Source organism: Physcomitrium patens, chromosome 26 (assembly GCF_059467195.1).
Source record: "Physcomitrium patens ecotype Gransden chromosome 26, ASM5946719v1, whole genome shotgun sequence".
Taxonomy (NCBI): domain Eukaryota; kingdom Viridiplantae; phylum Streptophyta; class Bryopsida; order Funariales; family Funariaceae; genus Physcomitrium; species Physcomitrium patens.
Genome location: NC_143435.1, coordinates 8,495,873 through 8,514,455, shown reverse-complemented (window position 1 = coordinate 8,514,455; position 18,583 = coordinate 8,495,873). Strand labels below are relative to the sequence as shown.

General features: G+C 41.0%; 3 protein-coding genes across 3 annotated transcripts; 1 reads left to right on the top strand and 2 right to left on the bottom strand.

Moving 5' to 3' along the window:
* The first annotated feature begins 2,352 nt into the window (after window positions 1-2,352).
* LOC112277880 (eukaryotic translation initiation factor 3 subunit C) lies at window positions 2,353-5,737 on the top strand. Its single transcript, XM_024510677.3, has 2 exons — window positions 2,353-2,513; window positions 2,687-5,737. Exons 1-2 carry the CDS (start codon window positions 2,487-2,489, stop codon window positions 5,519-5,521), a joined length of 2,862 nt encoding a protein of 953 aa, XP_024366445.1. The 5' UTR covers window positions 2,353-2,486; the 3' UTR covers window positions 5,522-5,737.
* Window positions 5,738-6,345: 608 nt separating this feature from the next.
* Window positions 6,346-9,592, bottom strand: LOC112277882 (uncharacterized). The gene is made up of 3 exons (XM_024510679.3): window positions 7,690-9,592; window positions 7,189-7,455; window positions 6,346-6,747 (listed from the first exon to the last, which is right to left on the bottom strand). Exons 1-3 carry the CDS (start codon window positions 9,238-9,240, stop codon window positions 6,481-6,483), a joined length of 2,085 nt encoding a protein of 694 aa, XP_024366447.1. The 5' UTR covers window positions 9,241-9,592; the 3' UTR covers window positions 6,346-6,480.
* Window positions 9,593-10,609: 1,017 nt separating this feature from the next.
* LOC112277881 (V-type proton ATPase subunit a3) lies at window positions 10,610-17,873 on the bottom strand. Its single transcript, XM_024510678.3, has 17 exons — window positions 17,370-17,873; window positions 16,247-16,291; window positions 15,870-16,100; window positions 15,377-15,493; window positions 15,064-15,228; window positions 14,698-14,835; window positions 14,334-14,441; window positions 14,068-14,175; window positions 13,773-13,921; window positions 13,475-13,628; window positions 13,135-13,310; window positions 12,729-12,938; window positions 12,412-12,595; window positions 12,155-12,238; window positions 11,639-11,832; window positions 11,453-11,512; window positions 10,610-11,204 (listed from the first exon to the last, which is right to left on the bottom strand). The coding sequence occupies exons 1-17, from the start codon at window positions 17,490-17,492 to the stop codon at window positions 10,997-10,999; spliced, it is 2,454 nt and encodes an 817-aa protein (XP_024366446.1). The 5' UTR covers window positions 17,493-17,873; the 3' UTR covers window positions 10,610-10,996.
* Window positions 17,874-18,583: the final 710 nt, after the last annotated feature.

Genomic DNA, 18,583 nt, shown 5'->3' with positions numbered 1-18,583 from the left:
TATTCAAGTTGTAGAAAAGTAAATAATTAAATTTGAATAATAAATCCTCAAAACTTCAAGCACGTGACATCAAAAAAAATTGAAAGATTAATATGAGGTTCTTTATGTTGTTGAATAAGTAAATTTTCTTGTTGAGGTATAGGTGCCAATGCTTCTTTGGATGTAGAAGCTTAAGAAAGTGGTTGCATCATAGGCTGACTTGTTCTAAGTCTTGCATCACTATAAAATCTTGCAAAAAATTCCTCAATTTTAGTAATTTTACAAGCTAAAGCATTCAATATGTTCATAATAACATCTAACTTAGATTCAAGAGAGTCAATTATACTAACATCTTCATCTCCAGCCATCTTGAAAGAAAAAATAGGAATTCTTTAACAATATCAATTTAGAAGAGGGTACTCCACAACCTCCAAAGTACTTAAATACCTTTAAGAAGAGAAATAATCGACTTTCTATCAAGAAGGATCAAGCTCTAATATTGATAAGTAGGCGGTCTTGATAAATTGTCACAAATACATTATACAAGACACCAAACAAGAAGTTCAATAAAAGAATTTTAAGAGGAAAGTTAATAAAAATTTAATTAAATTAGATGAATACAAGTTCAACACTAGAATGGTGAGTTAAAGCTCTAAGAGATGTATTGTCAAGATTGAAGATCTTGTCAACCTTGACTCTAATATGTACTATGTATTAGGAAGCTTCTCAAGAAGTTCTCATGTTACTTGAAAATGAACCAATTTTAAAAAACTTCTCAAGAAGTTCTTATGTTGCTTGAAGATGAAGCAATCTTAAGAAGCTTCTTAAGAAGTTCTCATGTTGCTTGAAGTTGAAGCAACCTTAGAAAACTTCTTAAAAAGTTTTCATATTGATTGAAGATGAAGCAATCCTATAAAGATTTTCAAATAATTTCTTTAATTCTCCTAGAACTTTTTAAAATTTGTTGAAATATTCTAAAACCATCAAGAAGCATCTAAAATATTTTAAGAATTTTTTAAAATCTTATAAACCTTCTAAAATTTAATAGAATATTCTAAAAATATTTCTAAAATCTTCTTATTAGATGTCCATAACAACTAATAGGAATGAATTTTTTACAATATTTTAGTCAATTTTGAATGGCCTTTAAAATAATATTCAAATCATGAGTTATTATGTAATTATTTCCATGTTCTCGTAAAAAGTGTTTTATTTTGTATACATAGTTATAGTTACTTTTAAGAAAATTTTGTACATAACATCTTAATTGCATTATTATGTTATCATATTTTTTTATTTTTTATATAAAATTTTGATTTAGATAATATTAATATTGGAATCATGTTCAAATTTTATACAATATCTATACCTCTTATTTATGTTTTTTTTTTTCTTTTTTTTTTTTTTCTTTTTTTTCTTCTTCCTCTGTGTGTGTCTTTAGTATACTATGGCTATGACTTTTGTTTTTTCATCTTTCATGCGAAAAGAAATAAAATTAAATCTATCTATCTTAATACAGATTTTTATTCATAAGGTTTTTATCTGTCCAATACAAATTTCTGCCAATCATTCTTAGAAACGACTCTGTTACAATCCTGCCATATAGAAATCCAAGTTACAATTGTTAAAGAATAGTCAATAAATTTATAAGTTCTGAAATTATCATGTCCTCAAACTTTTTCAATTCTAGATTTTGTTTAATTTAACTTTCATTTTTAAGAATTCGATTCTTCAAAAAGAAAAAAAAAGTTTATTCATTATTCTTATTTTTTCCTCTTCCTCCCTTTTCTTTTATCTTTTTCTTTTTAAAATTTTGTGGTGTCAATTAAATATGTTTGTGTGGTTTTTACTTACATTGGTTGCATTGTGACTTGCTCTTATGTTGTATATTATTATACATCAGTAGTTCACTTTACCATTTTAATCCCTGAGCAAAGCCACCAATGCTAGTGCATAGTTTATATTTATATATAATATAAATGATTTTTTAAAAAACTATTTTGAACAAAAATATTCTGTTACATTCTTTTCTGGCTTTACTTGGTGTATACAACTCTTAATGAGCACTAATTAAAATAAGTAAAAAAATTATAATAATATATACAGAATGTACAAGAGTCGAATCTGAATGCTTTGAATTTTTTTATTCAATCAATGCAATCAGAGTCAAATCAGTCAATTTTATCAGTAAAAACCTGCTTATTTCATGACTCCTAGAAGAGCTGGGCACTTGGCACAAGTCGCAAGGAGAACCCAGTTCAGCATGCAGAGAACGAATGAAATAATTCATCGTCGGAATGAATGGATGAAGGTAGGGCTGGGCTGCGGGGCTTGTTGACTTTCAACTAAGCATTTTGAAGAGTTCCTTCCAAGGGATCTTGTTTCTCTCTCTCCCCGTATTGTTAAGCACCGCTTCTCAATTTAATCCGTCGTTGCAACGTGCGTTCACCCCCTTCCTGGCTCCGCCTTCCGACTTCTTATCGCTCGTGTGACGTTGCGGCGTCAACATGGCGTCCCGTTTTTGGACTCAAAACGTAAGTTCTTTCACTTGGGATTCATGGCCGTGTGTGTGTGGGTGTGTGTTTTTTTCTTCTTCTAGGGTTTCTCATTTCAAGGTTATCGTATTTCTTCTTAATTTTGTATTCGTTGTTTACTTCTTTGGCTGCCCTCCCCTGCACTTTTTCTGAACTACTGGAGTTGATTGCAGAGTGATAGCGAAAGTGAGGAGGAGGAGGTGTCTGACTTCGAAGATGATATCCCCATTGGTGGTGGTGAAGGAGGAGGTGCTGCTGCCTCCAAGTACCTCCAGGCTGACTCGGACAGCGATGAATCCGACGATGGGGGTCCTCGGATGGTTCGTTCTGCCAAGGATAAGCGATTTGACGAGCTGGCGCACACCACAGAGCAGATGAAGAATTACATGAATATCAATGATTGGGTACAGCTGCAAGAAAGTTTTGAACGATTGAATAAGCAGTTGGAGAAGGTGAATCGTGTGATGGAGTCTGTGACTGCTCCCCGAATTTACATCAAGGCTCTTGTGATGCTTGAGGATTTTTTGAACACTACTCTATTGAACAAGGATGTCAAGAAGAAGATGAGCCCCAGCAATGCTAAGTCATTGAATTATATGAAGCAGAAGTTGAAGAAGAACAACAAATTGTATGAAGTTGATATTGAGAAATTTAGGGCAAACCCTGAATCAGAGGTGGAGGAAGAGGTAGATGATGACGAGGATGCGGAATCCGCTGATGGATTCAGCGATGATGACATTGTGGAACGCACAATGAACTCGGATGAAGAGGACGAGGACCAGGAGGACGATGGAGGGGGCTGGACGTCTGCTGAAAAGAAGCCGAAAGAGATGTTCCCGAAGCTAGATCCCGGTCAGATTTCATGGGAGATGGTGGACAAGAAGCTGAAGGAAGTCATCTTAGCTCGTGGACGCAAGGGTACAGACCGTGCCGAGCAGGTGGAGCAGTTATCTTACCTTGCTAGGTGTGCGAAGACGCCTGCTCAAAAGCTGGAGGTGATGGTGCACGTAGTGTCCGCGCAGTTTGACGTAAACCCGAGCTTGAACTCACACATGCCAATTGCTGTATGGAAGAAGTGCGTGCAGAACGTGCTGGTGATTTTGGACATTCTTGCCCAATATCCGAACATTGTAATGGACGAGTCTTCGGAACCAGAGGTTGAGAACGAAACAGAGAAAGGAGCAGACCACGATGGACCCATTCACGTGTGGGGTAATGTGGTTGCGCTTTTGGAGCGGATAGATGACGAGTTGTTCAAGAGTCTGCAGTGCATCGACCCACACACGAAGGATTACGTAGAGCGCCTGCGGGACGAGCCCTTGTTTATGACGTTAGCCCAGAACGTGCAGGCATATGTGGAGAGACTAGGTGACATGAAAGCAGCCGCTCGTGTTGCTCTTAGGCGGGTGGAGCATGTGTACTACAAGCCGCAGGAGGTATATGAGGCGATGAGGAAGCTTTCGGAGTTGCAAGGCCGCTCAGGTGGCGCAGCTGTGGAGAGTGCAGCAGATGAGGAGGGTGAGGATAAAGATTCAGAAATCACGGCCAAGGTAGTAACAGAGGCGAAGGGTCCTGTTTCTTTCGTGATAACTCCAGAAATCGTCCCCCGCAGGCCCTCGTTTCCGAGCGTTAACAGGAAGCTGATGGACCAGCTGGTGACGTTGATTTACAAGCACGGAGATGAGCGGACGAAGGCTCGGGCGATGCTGTGCGATATTTATCAGCATGCTATTTCTGACGAGTTTTACACCGCACGGGACCTGCTGTTGATGAGCCATTTGCAGGAGTCGGTGATGAACATGGACATTTCTACGCAAATTCTATTCAACAGAACGATGGCGCAGCTAGGTTTGTGCGCATTTCGCCAGTCGTTGGTGACTGAGGCACATAATTGTCTCTCGGAACTGTATGCCGGGGGTCGGGTGAAGGAGTTGTTGGCGCAGGGGGTGCAGCAGAGTCGTTACCACGAGAAGAATCCTGAGCAGGAGAAGCTGGAGAGGAGGCGTCAGATGCCGTTTCATATGCACATCAATCTTGAGCTCTTGGAGGCAGTGCATCTGATCACTGCAATGTTATTGGAGGTGCCGAACATGGCCTCAAGCATGCATGACATGAAGCGCAAGGTGATCAGCAAGCCATTCCGGAGGCTGCTGGACATCAATGATAAGCAGATGTTCACGGGACCCCCTGAGAACGTGCGTGACCACGTGATGGCAGCAACGCGGTCATTGAGCAAAGGGGAGTGGAGGAAGGCCGTAGCAGTGATCCAGAGCATGGACGTCTGGAAGCTACTGGGACAGCGGGAGGCTATCATGGAGATGTTGCAGTGCAAAATGCAAGAGGAGTCTCTGCGGACGTACATATTCACGTACTCCCCTTACTTCGATTCATTCAGCCTGGACCAGCTGATGGTGATCTTTGGATTGTCGGAGGCTCAGGTGCATAGCATTGTGAGCAAGATGATCATCGCAGAGGAGCTGCACGCGAGCTGGGATCAACCCACGCGGTGCATAGTGACTCATAACGTAGAACCCACTCGGCTGCAGGCATTGGCCTCTCAGTTTGCTGAGAAGTTGCATGTGCTCGTGGAGAGTAATGAGAAGGCTTTTGACGCCCGTACGGGCGGCGGTGGCTTGGAGTCCATGGGACGACGCAACAAGGATGGCCAGGACTACGCCGATGCCGTTGGTGGCAGACGTGGGGGAGATTTTGGAGGAGGCCGTGGTAGTTTTAGGAGCAGCCGAGGCGGTCGACGTGACAATCAAGGCGGCGGTCGGGGCGGTCGAGACAACCAGGGGGGTTACAGCAACTACAATCGTGGTAACCAAGGAGGGCGGAACTACAACACTGGCTACCAGAGCACACGTTACCAGGATGCGTACAGTAGTGTGGGCCGAACACCTTACCAAACAGGGCCAACATCTGGGGGTATCAACCGGGGAGTTCAACAAGCAGACGCTGCTGGTCGTATGGTTAGTTTGTCAAGGGTAGGTGATAGCCGCTTCTGATAGTTGTAATTTTATAGTTGACTGAATACCTTTCATGTACTATCATTAGTTTCAGATGAGTTTGCTACACGCATTAGTGTTTATCCGTTTCTAGATTCGGAGAGCCTGTTAATTTCCACATCATTAGCTTGGCATATATCACATTCTGTGATGTCATTTTTGGTAAGACATTTGTGGAAAAGTCTTTAATGGCAAGCCTGAATTCCATTATCTCTACTCCGTAGCAATGGCTTTACTACCACTACTTTGGGTTTACTGTTATTTTTGTTTCGTATTATTCCGCACGAATTAGAGTCTTCTCTTCCATCCTCGTAAATATGTCATTTGTGTAAATCCTGTTTACCCATTGCAATTGCCATTATTGTAGAAGATCAGAGCAAAATTTTGTTCGTACACATTTTAAATACAAGCTTTAACCTCATTTTTCCCGCTGAGATTTTTAATTTTTATGGGTAAACCCCACAATTCATTATATACCTTACCCAACACCAGTGAAAGAAGAAAAACGAGCTTTATGGTGGATATCAAAAGTGTTCACTCGATCTTTACATTTTCTCACGACCTTTTAAAATTCAATTATGATTCTTTAATTTTTTATTGCATAAGAAACAAACCATCATGTGCTAGAGTAGTTTATTTAGACATATATCATTCCAAATGCATGGGAACAAATTGTTGCGTCCCGAATGCTGCAGGGAAAGGGTTCCTACAACTAATTGACACAGCAGATTACCTACCTTTAAGTGCATTTCATGTGGCCATCGGGGTAATGATCCATGTCACAGGAGGTATGCAGGAGTGCTTGTCAGCTGTTAGTCGATAAATTAGAAAATCTCCTGTGCGCGTTTCATTGCGATTAAATGTTTAAGAAACCATGGTACATATACAACAGATTTAATACTAAAAAGATCCGAGTTTATGCCACTCTCCTCCAAGTGGATTCTGGATTGATTAATTGGTCAAAAAGTGGTAGACACAACAGCATCTATATTAACCATTGTAACGTCGATTTCTCCTGCTGCTGGTTTTCTATCTCGATGACGAACTTTGATGTCTAATGGCCGTGGTCCTAACAATTCATGGTCTATGGGTGCATTATTAGCCTCACTGACCTTCAACACTACATCATAGACGCTGCATGAAATTGGTAATCCCAGGTTCCGCATTTTGATGTAATAAGAAGTGGCAAGTAGCCAATTACCCTCACTCGCCAGTGCTCCAATGACCTACAAAGACAGTGGGATACGATTATTCAGCACCAAGTAGCACGAACTGGTTGCAACAACACGACACTCAAGTGCAAGGGGATGTTCTGGAAAGTTTGAAGCAAAGTTTCATTGTTTGAAAGTAACATATGTTTTACATGTAACACATATTCTTGTGGTACGTTGGAAACTGTCGTGGCCACAGGATACCAGGATGGACAGCAAAAGGAAATTGAAAGCTAGAAGAGCAAGGAGAGGAGTCATTTCAAAGGTTTCCTATGTTGGCAGCTACCACTCAACTATGGAAGATGCGCAACACATTCCAAAATGGAAACCTTAGAAGTGTGCTCGAGTGTCAATTTAAAATGTGTTCCTCCAACCTAAACCCATGTTGAAGCATTAAAGCAAGCTACGCTTAAACTTTCAGCCTTCTCGAAAGTGTAAAGATGGAAGAATGATTACCTGGGAATAAGTGATACTATCTGGTTCAACAGAAGAAGCCTCCATTTGCTGCAACCATTTCACAGCACCCTGTCCATCACTAGCCCGTGCACAAGCTGTTATCATTGCGTTGTGGGTAACAACAGTAGGCTCCATACCGTTGCGTTGCATGTCGTAAAATAGGTCTGCTGCTTCGCTATAATTGCCTGATTTCCCTCGTACTGTAATCATGGTCGTGTAAGCATATTCATTTGGCTTCGTGCCTACCTTAAGCATGTGTTTCCAAACCTGTAAAGAAAAAAAGAAAAAAGAAAACAATCCAGTTTAATTCTTCTGAACACCCTCAGCATCTTGCTATTCAAGGTAGGGTAGATATGAAGCGATTAAGAAGAATACATTTCACCCGTCAGAACACAATGCTCTCAAGTGCTAAGGCTAAGTCTGAAGCTTCAGGTACGATGGGTTACAACATGTTGTCTGAAGCTTTACGAAATGATGACAACAGCCAGTCTCCGCGTGTACCTGCTCCGCTTGACTGGTTAAGTTCCCTTTCTCAAGAGCACTTAGCAAGGCGCCATAGGATAATACTCCTGGTTGCTGTCCAGCCGCTGTCATCCTCTGGAATACCTCAATAGCAGCAGCAGGTTTGTGGGCTCTCCCGCACGCTATTAGCGCAGCATTCCATGCAAACGAATCAGGTTTGATCCCTTTTTCTTGCATCTTGTCTAGTAGCTGCAAAGCCCACTTCCATATCCCTCGCTTGCCAGCAGAGTTCAATAAAATTTGAAAATGTGATAAAAGCAGTCGATGCGTAGTCTCCTCTGGGGGTGGCCCCACACTCATCATGTGTTCATAAACCCCAAGAGCAGCCCACCATCTCTTTGCCTTCCCTAAAAGCCTGATGATATGATTACACAGCGAGACATTCAAGTAAAACCCTTGCTCCCGCATGTTGAAATAGAGCCATTTTGCAGGGTAGTAATCTATCACCCGCTGCCCACACGCTCGAATCAAGTTTCTACACATTTTCTCATCCAATCTTATCTCAGCTTGCCGCATTCCTGCGAAGAGCTGACCTAATTCTTTTATAGTACTTGTATCACTACTCAGCCAACTCCATATCCGCCGGTAACACAGTTGCACTACAAAAACGGCAAGCTCCTGCCTCTGCTCCTTCTCTCGTTTCAGCTTCGGACGACCATTCTCTGATCCACTTCTTTCCTGGTGAACTAAATCTCTATACAACTCCAGCACACGCTCACACTTCCCACTGCGGGCAAGGGCCTGAATCATTGTCCTGTACGTGAACAGGTCAGGAACCATTCCTGTTGTTCTAAGATCCTCATAAACTTTCAGTGCTTCATCGGGCCGCCCTTGCTGCTCATACATACTAATTACCGTGTTGCAAGTCACAATATCCGAGGAAATGCCATTTTCTCTCATTTCCTCTAAGATCATGGTCGCCATTTCGTAGCAGTGGTTCGCCTTCAAAACCCCTAATAAAGAATTGTAAGTGAACACATTTGGCCGATCTATAGTACCATCACCACCTTCTCTTCGCTGCAACCATCGTAAAAGGGCCACTGCAGCTTGTGGTTTCTTCTCCATGCCCAACTTCTGAATAACAGAAGTAAAAATTGACATCTGAAATTCTAAATTACCCACTATGACACCTACAGTTTCTTCATCCTTCACACCGCGGAGAGCCCAGGTGAGGGCCCTCACGACAGGCGTGGAATCTCTATCCGTTATTCTTCGACTACGAGTTTCATGCTGTATACGCCGCACTAAAGATTCATTATTCTTTGTACTGTTCTGATGACCAAACCTGTTCTTCTCAGCTTGCTTACAATCCCCGTCCACATAAGACAAGATGCTTCCGAGCAAGTTGGACGTGTCTGTCGACTGGGGCCGAAAGGACTCAACTACAAAACTCGGGGAGAAAGTGACAAAGAACCCACAGCTGATGTGATTCTTACACTGCACCTTCGGCCCAATTCGGCAAGAAAGCAAAGAACTGAACGCGGAAGCTGGAGCAGAGAAATGCACACAGTGGTATACGCTCGGAGCCATATCCGTTCTCAATTTCAGCTATGGCTTCCAATCATGAGAACTAACCTCTACTACGCATCATCGTTTCCTACACTGGACCCATCTCCCCGACTTCCCAATCCACCCCAAGCCTACGTCTCCAAGTGGCGAAACTTCAGCACCGTGATCCGCCACGCCATTCCTTCATTCACTCATTCTACGCAATACACCGAAAACCAACTCCGTAACGCGAAGCGCAAGCGTGCTTTTGCCGTTGTTACAACATCCGCGCTGCCTGGCTTCGTGATTGCCTTGCACGATCGTGAAATATGTCATCAAATCACGTCCTCGGGGCTCGCTCTCTCTCTCTCGCTCGCCTCGTCGATGCCGATACCGGCTCTGCTCGCCCCGCAAGGGCGAGGCCTATCCGAAAGCTTCTCCACTGAAGGGATCTCGGCCTTCAATTTTGTACTGATATCGGACGGATCAGGAGGACGCGGGATGCTGAGGTGGCATTTGGAAAGACGTCCGAGCATCCGGGGCAACAGAAACTACATGCTAGACATTCATTCATTAGACGAGAAATGTTTGCCTCGTCTATCTCCATTTGGACGGATCGTCGTGGATTATCGTCATAGCTGAAGGTTTCGTCCGTTGTTTGGAATTTGTATTACATTTTCTGAATTGGACTTATTTTGTTCAAGTACAAATATTTTTGAGTGGTGGATGGGGTAGTTTTTTATTGTATATATATAATGGTTTTGTAGAATAACATATTTTGAGAATGTATCACATTTTCATAATGCTACTCATGCAGATTGATTAAATTTGTAATACCTTCAATTTTTTGTTATTATTTAGTGATTGTGACGTAGCTGTAAAAAACGTATGTCATTTTGAATAATTGTTTGGCATAGCAACAGATTTTTTTATAAAATTTCCATATATATAAAAGTATTTTTTTCAAAAAATCTTATGCAGTATTATACACACATTAAATATTCAGTGAAATTCATTTCTTGACCCTGGAGCTGCAGATATGGGACCAACATTCGTACCACGAGTTTTACTTAAAAGTTTGTTTCCAGAAATCTCAGCCAGTTGCTCAGTTTTGTTACAACATTTAGACAACACAATAACAGACTATCTTCTTTGATGGTCCATACTTTTATCAAGTAAGTTTATTTTTGTCTTCTTTTGTAAGGAATGTCAATGACCTGAAAAATTGGTAAATGATCACCACTTTTAAATTATACAAAAAATGACTGTGTACTTAACAATTAAATTATATATATATAGGTGTGTGTGAGTGTATATATATATATATATATATATATATATATACATACATACAAATGACTATGCAATTAAAGACACTTAACAGTAAATCACTCAATATAACCACCACTGGTTGTCAGCAATCTTCAGAACAACAAATAATTAAAACCAGTGTTGATGTTCAAGATATTACCCAAGAAAGAATCATGAAATCTATGCTGCATACTCTTCATTTGAGAATTGCAATCTGAAACGTCTGGCAGTGCATCAGCTTTAACTAGCGTGCCAAAGCTTGCAGAGCGAACTTTCTATTTTGAGAGCACCACAACGTACTTGGTTACACAATATTTGCCAAAGCCGAATGATGCCAACATTCTACATCCGGCGCCAAGGTGATGCAGATGACTGAAATCTCACCATAGAGAATTATTATGAATCGCTACATACAGTTTGCAGAAGACCTGAATAGTCTCAAGTAGTTGGCAGAGCAATAGAACTCCAATCCTCTGCAAGATGTCCACTACGCATCATCTTCCTCTGAGCAAGTGTTGAATGAAAATGGTTTGAATTTGTAACCATCTCCTTGGTAAAACTTGTTCTGAAACTCCACCCAATGAAGACGCAGAGCATGGAGGAAGGCACTCAGCGTCTCCATTAGAAGCAACACACCGAATGTTACAAACGCGAACACAATCAGACCAATAAGCCTGATCACTGGGTTTGAGTACCTGTCGTTTGCAACAAGCATATTAGTCCTTTGATACCTACGAAATCGCATAGACAAATATCTCAACTTCCAAAAAATTCGAAACGTTTTTTATATAACATTAGAATAATTTAAATTCGGACTATGACAAATTATATAAAAACTTGAGTTTCAGTTTATCCTCCAAGGTATGATAGGATCAAAGATAGCACCTCAGGGATAAACAAATAAACAAATAATAAAAATCCAATGCATGGCTGTGGAACTTACGCCCAAGCAAACATGAGGACTCGCTCATAGAACACCGCAGAAAGTTGTGCGTGTGCAAGGCTGCATACACAAAGACCAAGTGCAAAACTTCAAAATGTGAAAAACCATATCATCAGAACTTTAAAAACCGGCACCAAATAATTACTCTGCATTGACGAAAGCCATTATCACAAACATGGCAAGTACCTCAATGCCCAGAGTCGCAGATAAGAAGCAGTGTTGGACACGGCACCCAACACAAACTCAATGGTGTGAATCATTTGGTGGACGAGTACTTCACCAAACTCGAACTCTTCTTCGTCATGCTCACCGGTTCCCTCATCATCTGATGACGAGTAATCAGAGCGGCTCAAAGCAGTGTAATGTCTACCCTGCAGTTTCTGTTGATAACAACATCCACCACAATGGAGAGTATTTTAGTCCGATTCACGAACATATCTGTCTGTGACATGCTCGAGGCATGGTACACTATGTGACATTTGTAAGTTCCAAAACCTAGCGTCACATGAGGAGATGTTTCATGAGGAAAAAATTACGAGACCTGCAATTACCTACGATTTTCGCAAAAAACATTCCGAATGCTGGTTACATACCAAACACTGGATGGTTACCAGCTTTGCACCCAGGCTAGAACATGAACGCATACACGAATGCTACATAAGGAACTTCCGTGAAAGGAAACAAGGGAGGAAGAATTTGCACCTGCATATGCTGCCTTCGCAACAGCAAAGGCTTTGGGAACAGCATCCAGGGAACAGCAACTAACGCAATAATCAATAGAACAATCTGTAGCAAGGGCAATGATGATCAATACAACATATAGGAGAAATGGAGAGAGCAACATGGCCTTCATATCTGCACCAGGAAGCGGAATATCGTTCCCAGTGTAATCAATGGAACCTAATTGCAAGTTGTGATCATAAACCCAATATAAAACACTAAAAGATAAAATTTCATACCTGAACATAACTTTGGCCAGAGAAGAGCTGGTTATCTTCAAGATCACCAGTAGGACTTAGAAACATGTAAATCATGACATGGTAAAGGTCGGGCTTGCTGCCTTGGCACCATTTCAGAACGATCAGAAATGATAAATACCCAAAGAGGGCGTTGAGGAACAACAGCTGCGGAATAAACTGATACCTGAGTTCGTTTCATCAAACATAAACTTCTGTTAGGATCTGAGCGCTACGATACAAAAGCACAGCTATTATTTGAAGACAGTTAGACAAAATCAGAAGCAAACAAATATCTGAAAGATGCTAGATAAACTAACCAAACATCAAGAGCGCTTCGAAAGTATCTAGCGTTGAAGTAGCTCAATAGAATGCCCAGATTCATCTGAGAAATCCCCAACAGAATTGACATCTTCATCTTTAATGAGTTGGTAAATGGGAGCTCTGATCGGGATCCATGCCAAACAGGATCTACCCCAAATGCATAAGGCTCGTACGACCATTTCTCCAGTCCAGAAGTAGACGCCACTCTACAACAAAATAGAACCGAAAAACCTCAGTACACGTAATCATAGGTCACAGGTATTCATAAGAACATTATGTAAATTGCAAGCAGAAAAGTACTCAAATAAGAGTGTGCAAATATTCGTCCCTTGTACACGTGTCTAACTTATCTCAAAGAACTTGAACCGCGAAAAAGAGCTCAATGATAAGGGGGAAGCTTACGGGCAATTCTCAACAGAGTATTGTGGGTCAGGACACCTATAAGCCGTTCCCCCAAAAATACCGAACGGAACTGAAAAGAACTCATTGTATATGAAACCAGTGTAGATGGAGAAAATAGCCATCAAAAGAATTACATAACGACCTCCATAAGCCATCTCCATAATATCACCGAGTTTCTGCAACAATGTCACAATATTAGTTTAACCATACGACTTGAAACGAATCTCCAGTTCCGGCGATAGTTTTGAACTACAGTGCTCATGCTGTAAGCGCACACAAACTTCTACAAAACCACAAGAATCAACTGTTCAAAAGACTCTTCCATGCTCCAGAAATGTACCTGTTTTCCAAGTTTTTTCTCATTCAACACTAAATAAAGCGCCCCCAAAAGTAGGCAAATACCGTGCCCCCAATCACCAAACATAACAGCGAACAGGAAGGGGAACGTTACGATAGTAAAACATCCAGGATTTGCCTCCTGATACCGCCCCACACTGCGCATTTTCAACAACCCCTTGTCAATTGTGCATAGGAGAACGAAAAGCACACGGTACAAAGATTCCTTATCCGCTTGGAATAGACATCATATAGAATTCAGTTTCTAGATGCCAAAGTTACATAGGTGTATGGACACTGACCCATAAGCTTCCACGATTTCTTGGAATGCATTAGTGAACTTGTTTGTTTCAAAATAACTAGGTGGAGACTCCTTGGTATGAAGAACTTGGAAAATTGTATTGACCTGAGAATTACTGTCGTGTGCTGCTCTTTGGAGAGCATCTTGAATCTGTAATAAAAAAAAAAAAACATGGATAAACTAACCAATAAAAGTACATGCAAACTGCATCGAAATAACACACAATTGCCGACAGAATACTACGCAGCGCTCGTGATCCAAATCAATATTCGTACACCAAGTAAAGATGATTTCACCTTGGGCTTTGCAAAGACAGGGCACCACCCTTCAGCAACGAGGCACTTGCGCGTGACATCAATACTCAACATATTGAGGGTGTGATACACTGCCTTCTCTCGTCTCACCTGTACACAAAAAATGGTTATTTAGCATAAACCAGAAAGTGGGACTAATGTAGAATACACCCTCAGCAGATACTTGTCTATGAAGTTTTGCCGCAACACCTAACAACCCTACAGCATACTGCTGCAAGACTGTAAACGAAATCAACCCTCCGACTCACCATCACAGTCCAATGATCCAAGTTGGATCCAATATTGTTAATAACGTTATCCTTCAGGTGAGTACCAGCATCTAGCGTGTTCTGTAACTCGCTCAGCCTTGTTTCAACCTGTGAAAGTGCAAATCACAACATGAGGAAAGAATTCGAACGAGAACAAGCATGAGCTGTAACATCATCAACCCGAAATCTAGATTTGAGCTTCAGTACGCCTACACAATACATCTGGGACAAAATGTACATCACAAATTAGCTTACATTTCCATTCTAAGTAGTAGCTTTTGCGTTCACTAAAAAAGAAAATTCCGAAGAAACCTTTACACAGATAAATAAAAAGGCACAATTTAGAAGCTTGTAGACTTGGTACCTCAGACTTCATCTGCCACTGCCTGTTGGGGTCCTCAGGAAAAGGATAGCGATTAGCCCCAAAAGCCTCACAGATTTTGATAACCTTGGTTTTCGCACGCTCTCCAGCAAAGAAAACTACAAACACTGTTTTCTCTACCTGTATTTGGTCCATTATATACGTCAGATAGAAAGGACATTACCCCTAACATTAACGCAAGGACCGACAACGTAAATAATAATAAAATTATAATTATAATTATAAGTAGCTATTGGAAAATAAAAATAAAACATAGAATATACTAAGATCATTTCGTAGAAATTAGAGGTTGTACAGTAATATGATTTACATTACCCACCATAGGTGATAGCGAGCGAGAGCACTAACCTTTTCACCAGTGGCAGGGTCTGTAACAGCATCTTGGATTAGAGCCTGTTTAAGAAACATGTTGCCTCGAGTGGCTCGAAAAAGAATGCGCTCGAAAGACGCTGCTTTAGCCTTGGGAACAACACCTGAGATAAAGCCCAATCTGACTGATTTCGAGGTCTCGGTCTGCAAGTTTCGTAAGAAACGATCACTCCCCTTAGATATGGGGGGGGGGATGGAGGAGCAATAACATGCACACAGGTTTACCAAAAAAAAACACATCGCCCACGCCGACACGAGGATGCATGCAACTGGTGAAAGAAGCACAATTCACCTGTTCCTGTAGAAGTGGGCGCTCAATGCCATCTTCAACGGAAGATCCTTTGTCTTCAGCACTTCGTTGTTGCACATTCTTTGCTGAATTCTTTGCTGAACTGAAGAACTCACTTGCCTGTCCAAAACCGGAGATGTGACAAGTTTGGCTTCCATAGATGAGACCATCTAAGTCTAATAGCAAACAGGAGATGTGAATGTTCTCAACAAGGCCAAGGCGACTTGCATCTCCACGAATACCAGCGAAATGTACTCTATATAATGCTACGCCGGAACATTGTGATATGTTTTGAATATATTACATATTATATGTTTATATTGTATTATACTATATCAGATCAAATCATATTTATTTATATTACGAATTTTACATATTCAAATTCAAAAACAAAACCACGGTACTTCATCATTCCATATAATCAATTAACAATACAGTATATCTTTTGATTCAAATACAAACACAGCTTAAAAGTCTTGATGTTCAGATTAGTTACCTTGTGTAGTACTAACTGGAGTTCCACAAGTTCACTATGACTGCGTTGAAGTTTATCCGAATTTGCATTGATTTCTAACAACTCGGCTTCAAGTTCCGTCAGTTTCGTTTCCAGTTCATCTAAGTCGATACTCCTGTCTGATGTAGCCGTGAAAGTGGCTGTTCGACCAGCTTTCGTGATTTGGTCGTGAAAGTAACGTAGCTTCCTGGCCATTTCTCCACATCTCTTAACCTGATACGACACAATTCGAGATTATAAGATAATACTCACTACATGACAAAGGATCCAATGAATAGCCCAAAAATAATAGGTTCGCAATCAACAGAAACGAGTGCATTCCTAGATAACAAACTTTCAAAACTGGTGAGATTGATCACCTGGTTGGCATAAGTTCGCTGAAATGGACTTTTATCTGGATTTAACTGCCAGTAGCAAAATCAGGTATTTGTAAGAAAATTGAAAGAAAAACTTTCCCGTGAGATAGCAGAAGATACACACTCGAACTTTGTAACTTTATCACCACAGAAATAGAATTCGAGCTTCACTTGGCGTCCCCTCAATGCACAATTTCCTGAGAAACTAGTTTACTCAGCTCCGTGAACAGAACTTAAATAACAAAGTGCCGAATCTTCAAAATTTCGCACTGCCCTAATGTCTTTCTAAAATGCAATTCATACACAAAACCCGTATACAACAACTTAAATGTTGCTTACAGTAGCAGTTGTGATGTGTAAGAGGTTTAAAAAAAAAGGAATTTACGGAAACAAAAGACACACCCCATGTTTTCCATAAATAAGTATAACTCGGCTCTATTTCAGGAATAATCTTCAAGATTGGCAGACCTAACCACAATTCATGCTCTAATTTCCAGCTCGTACTACACAGAAGCTGCCACAGAGAAAGAAAAATGCAAAAATAAACACCGTCGTTGAAATCACAAATTGACATTTTGATTGCATCGAAAACCCTAGTCGAAATATTACATGCATCGCATGTACAACCGAGCATGATCGAGTACCTTGTCAACACAATCAAGGCGAAGAACCTTCAAGGAAGAAAAGATGGTTAACTATCCCATCCTCGAGACATTCCGAATTCGCAATCCTCTACGATCTCTTAATTCTAGACTCGATTACTAATCATAGATAAAGGAACTTCATCTTTCTGTCCAAACTAATTCGTGGTATCACAACATCCGATCCAATCATCGAGATCGCACATTTCGATAGAGACAACAATGCCAAGTTGTCAAGTTTCAAAGTGACGTCCCATTCATCTAACACACCGCGTGTTATATAAATCTATTTTAAAAAAATGTGGGCTGTCTCCCAACTTCTAGTTACGAATCCTCTTTCTACGGTAACTCACGCATGAACCTAGTCCCAAAACAACAACCACCAATGACAGTGACCTACTCCCACTTCCGAAGCGTTAATCGAAAAGCACAGGAATCATTGCACAAATATGCTAGAGGCATACTGGAAGTGGACAAATTCTTACATCTTTAAACTGGATCAGTCCGAGTTCCGCCAAGTAAGTGACGGTGTCGTGAGCCGACTCCGCGGGGATGATGAGCTGCACGAGGGACATCTCTTCGGACCGGAACAGGTCCATGGCGACCATCTTCACTACAATTCCAATCCAAAACCGCCACAACAATCCTCCTCCGTCCCAGAATCCAAACCGCTTCGACAAAAATCGATAAAACAAAGAACAAAGCCCTTTCGCTCAAAACCAATCACTGAACTTGTGCTACAAAGTTCTGCAAGCTGCTGACAGGCAAGGGGATTCGAGTAACGAGAAGAATTGATGTCGAATCCCAGGAACACTCCTGCGACTCATCAAGCTTCCCGAGATATGGGAAAATAGGGGAAAAAATGAGAAAAGTGGGAGGTGGGTCGGGTGAGCGATTAGAATATCCTCACCCGAAGAGAGCAGCGATGATGCGGAGTGAAGAATGGCTTGAAGAGAAGGCTAAGAAGGATAGAATCTATGGAACCAGGCCCTAATAAACAACACATACAACGCCCCTCATTTCCCCTTTCAAAGACCCCCTTCTTCTGCTTTGCATTGCTTCGCTTCGCTTGCTTGCTGTTGCCACGCGGTGCGGCAATAGCCACGGCCACAGCCACGGCCACACCCCCACGGCCTCGGCTGTCGATCCTCTGTTACCCATAGCTGCGCCACGGGTTTGGGTTCACGGTCTGCGGCGACCGCCACAAGTCTGGCGCATTTCTTTCTTTTCTCTGGGCTGCCCGAGGAGTGTTACTTTGGGTAAAAAATGTGTTACATAATAATATTTATTTTAAAAAAATATTTACCATTGTAAGAATTTAGTAACAACTATCTTTAAATCTATAAAATATGCTAAAACGGTGAATAATTTTTTAACAATAAATATTATTATGTAACACATACTTTATAAATTTATACAGATGCATGTTCACAATCTCTACGTAATCTACATGAGTTTTCTGATAGTGACGAAAGCTCTAATTTTATAAAACGCCGATAAACACTTGCAAATACTTCACCAAATAATGATTTCTATTGACACATGGCATCTACATTTGAAAGTTTTATATTGACAATCACACCACACACCAAAAAGATATTATCCTATTTTTTGTTAATGTTCCCACGATCAATTCTAGAAATGAAACCAACCAAACAACAAAAAAGTTAATATGGCCATTTTAATATAATTATCCATT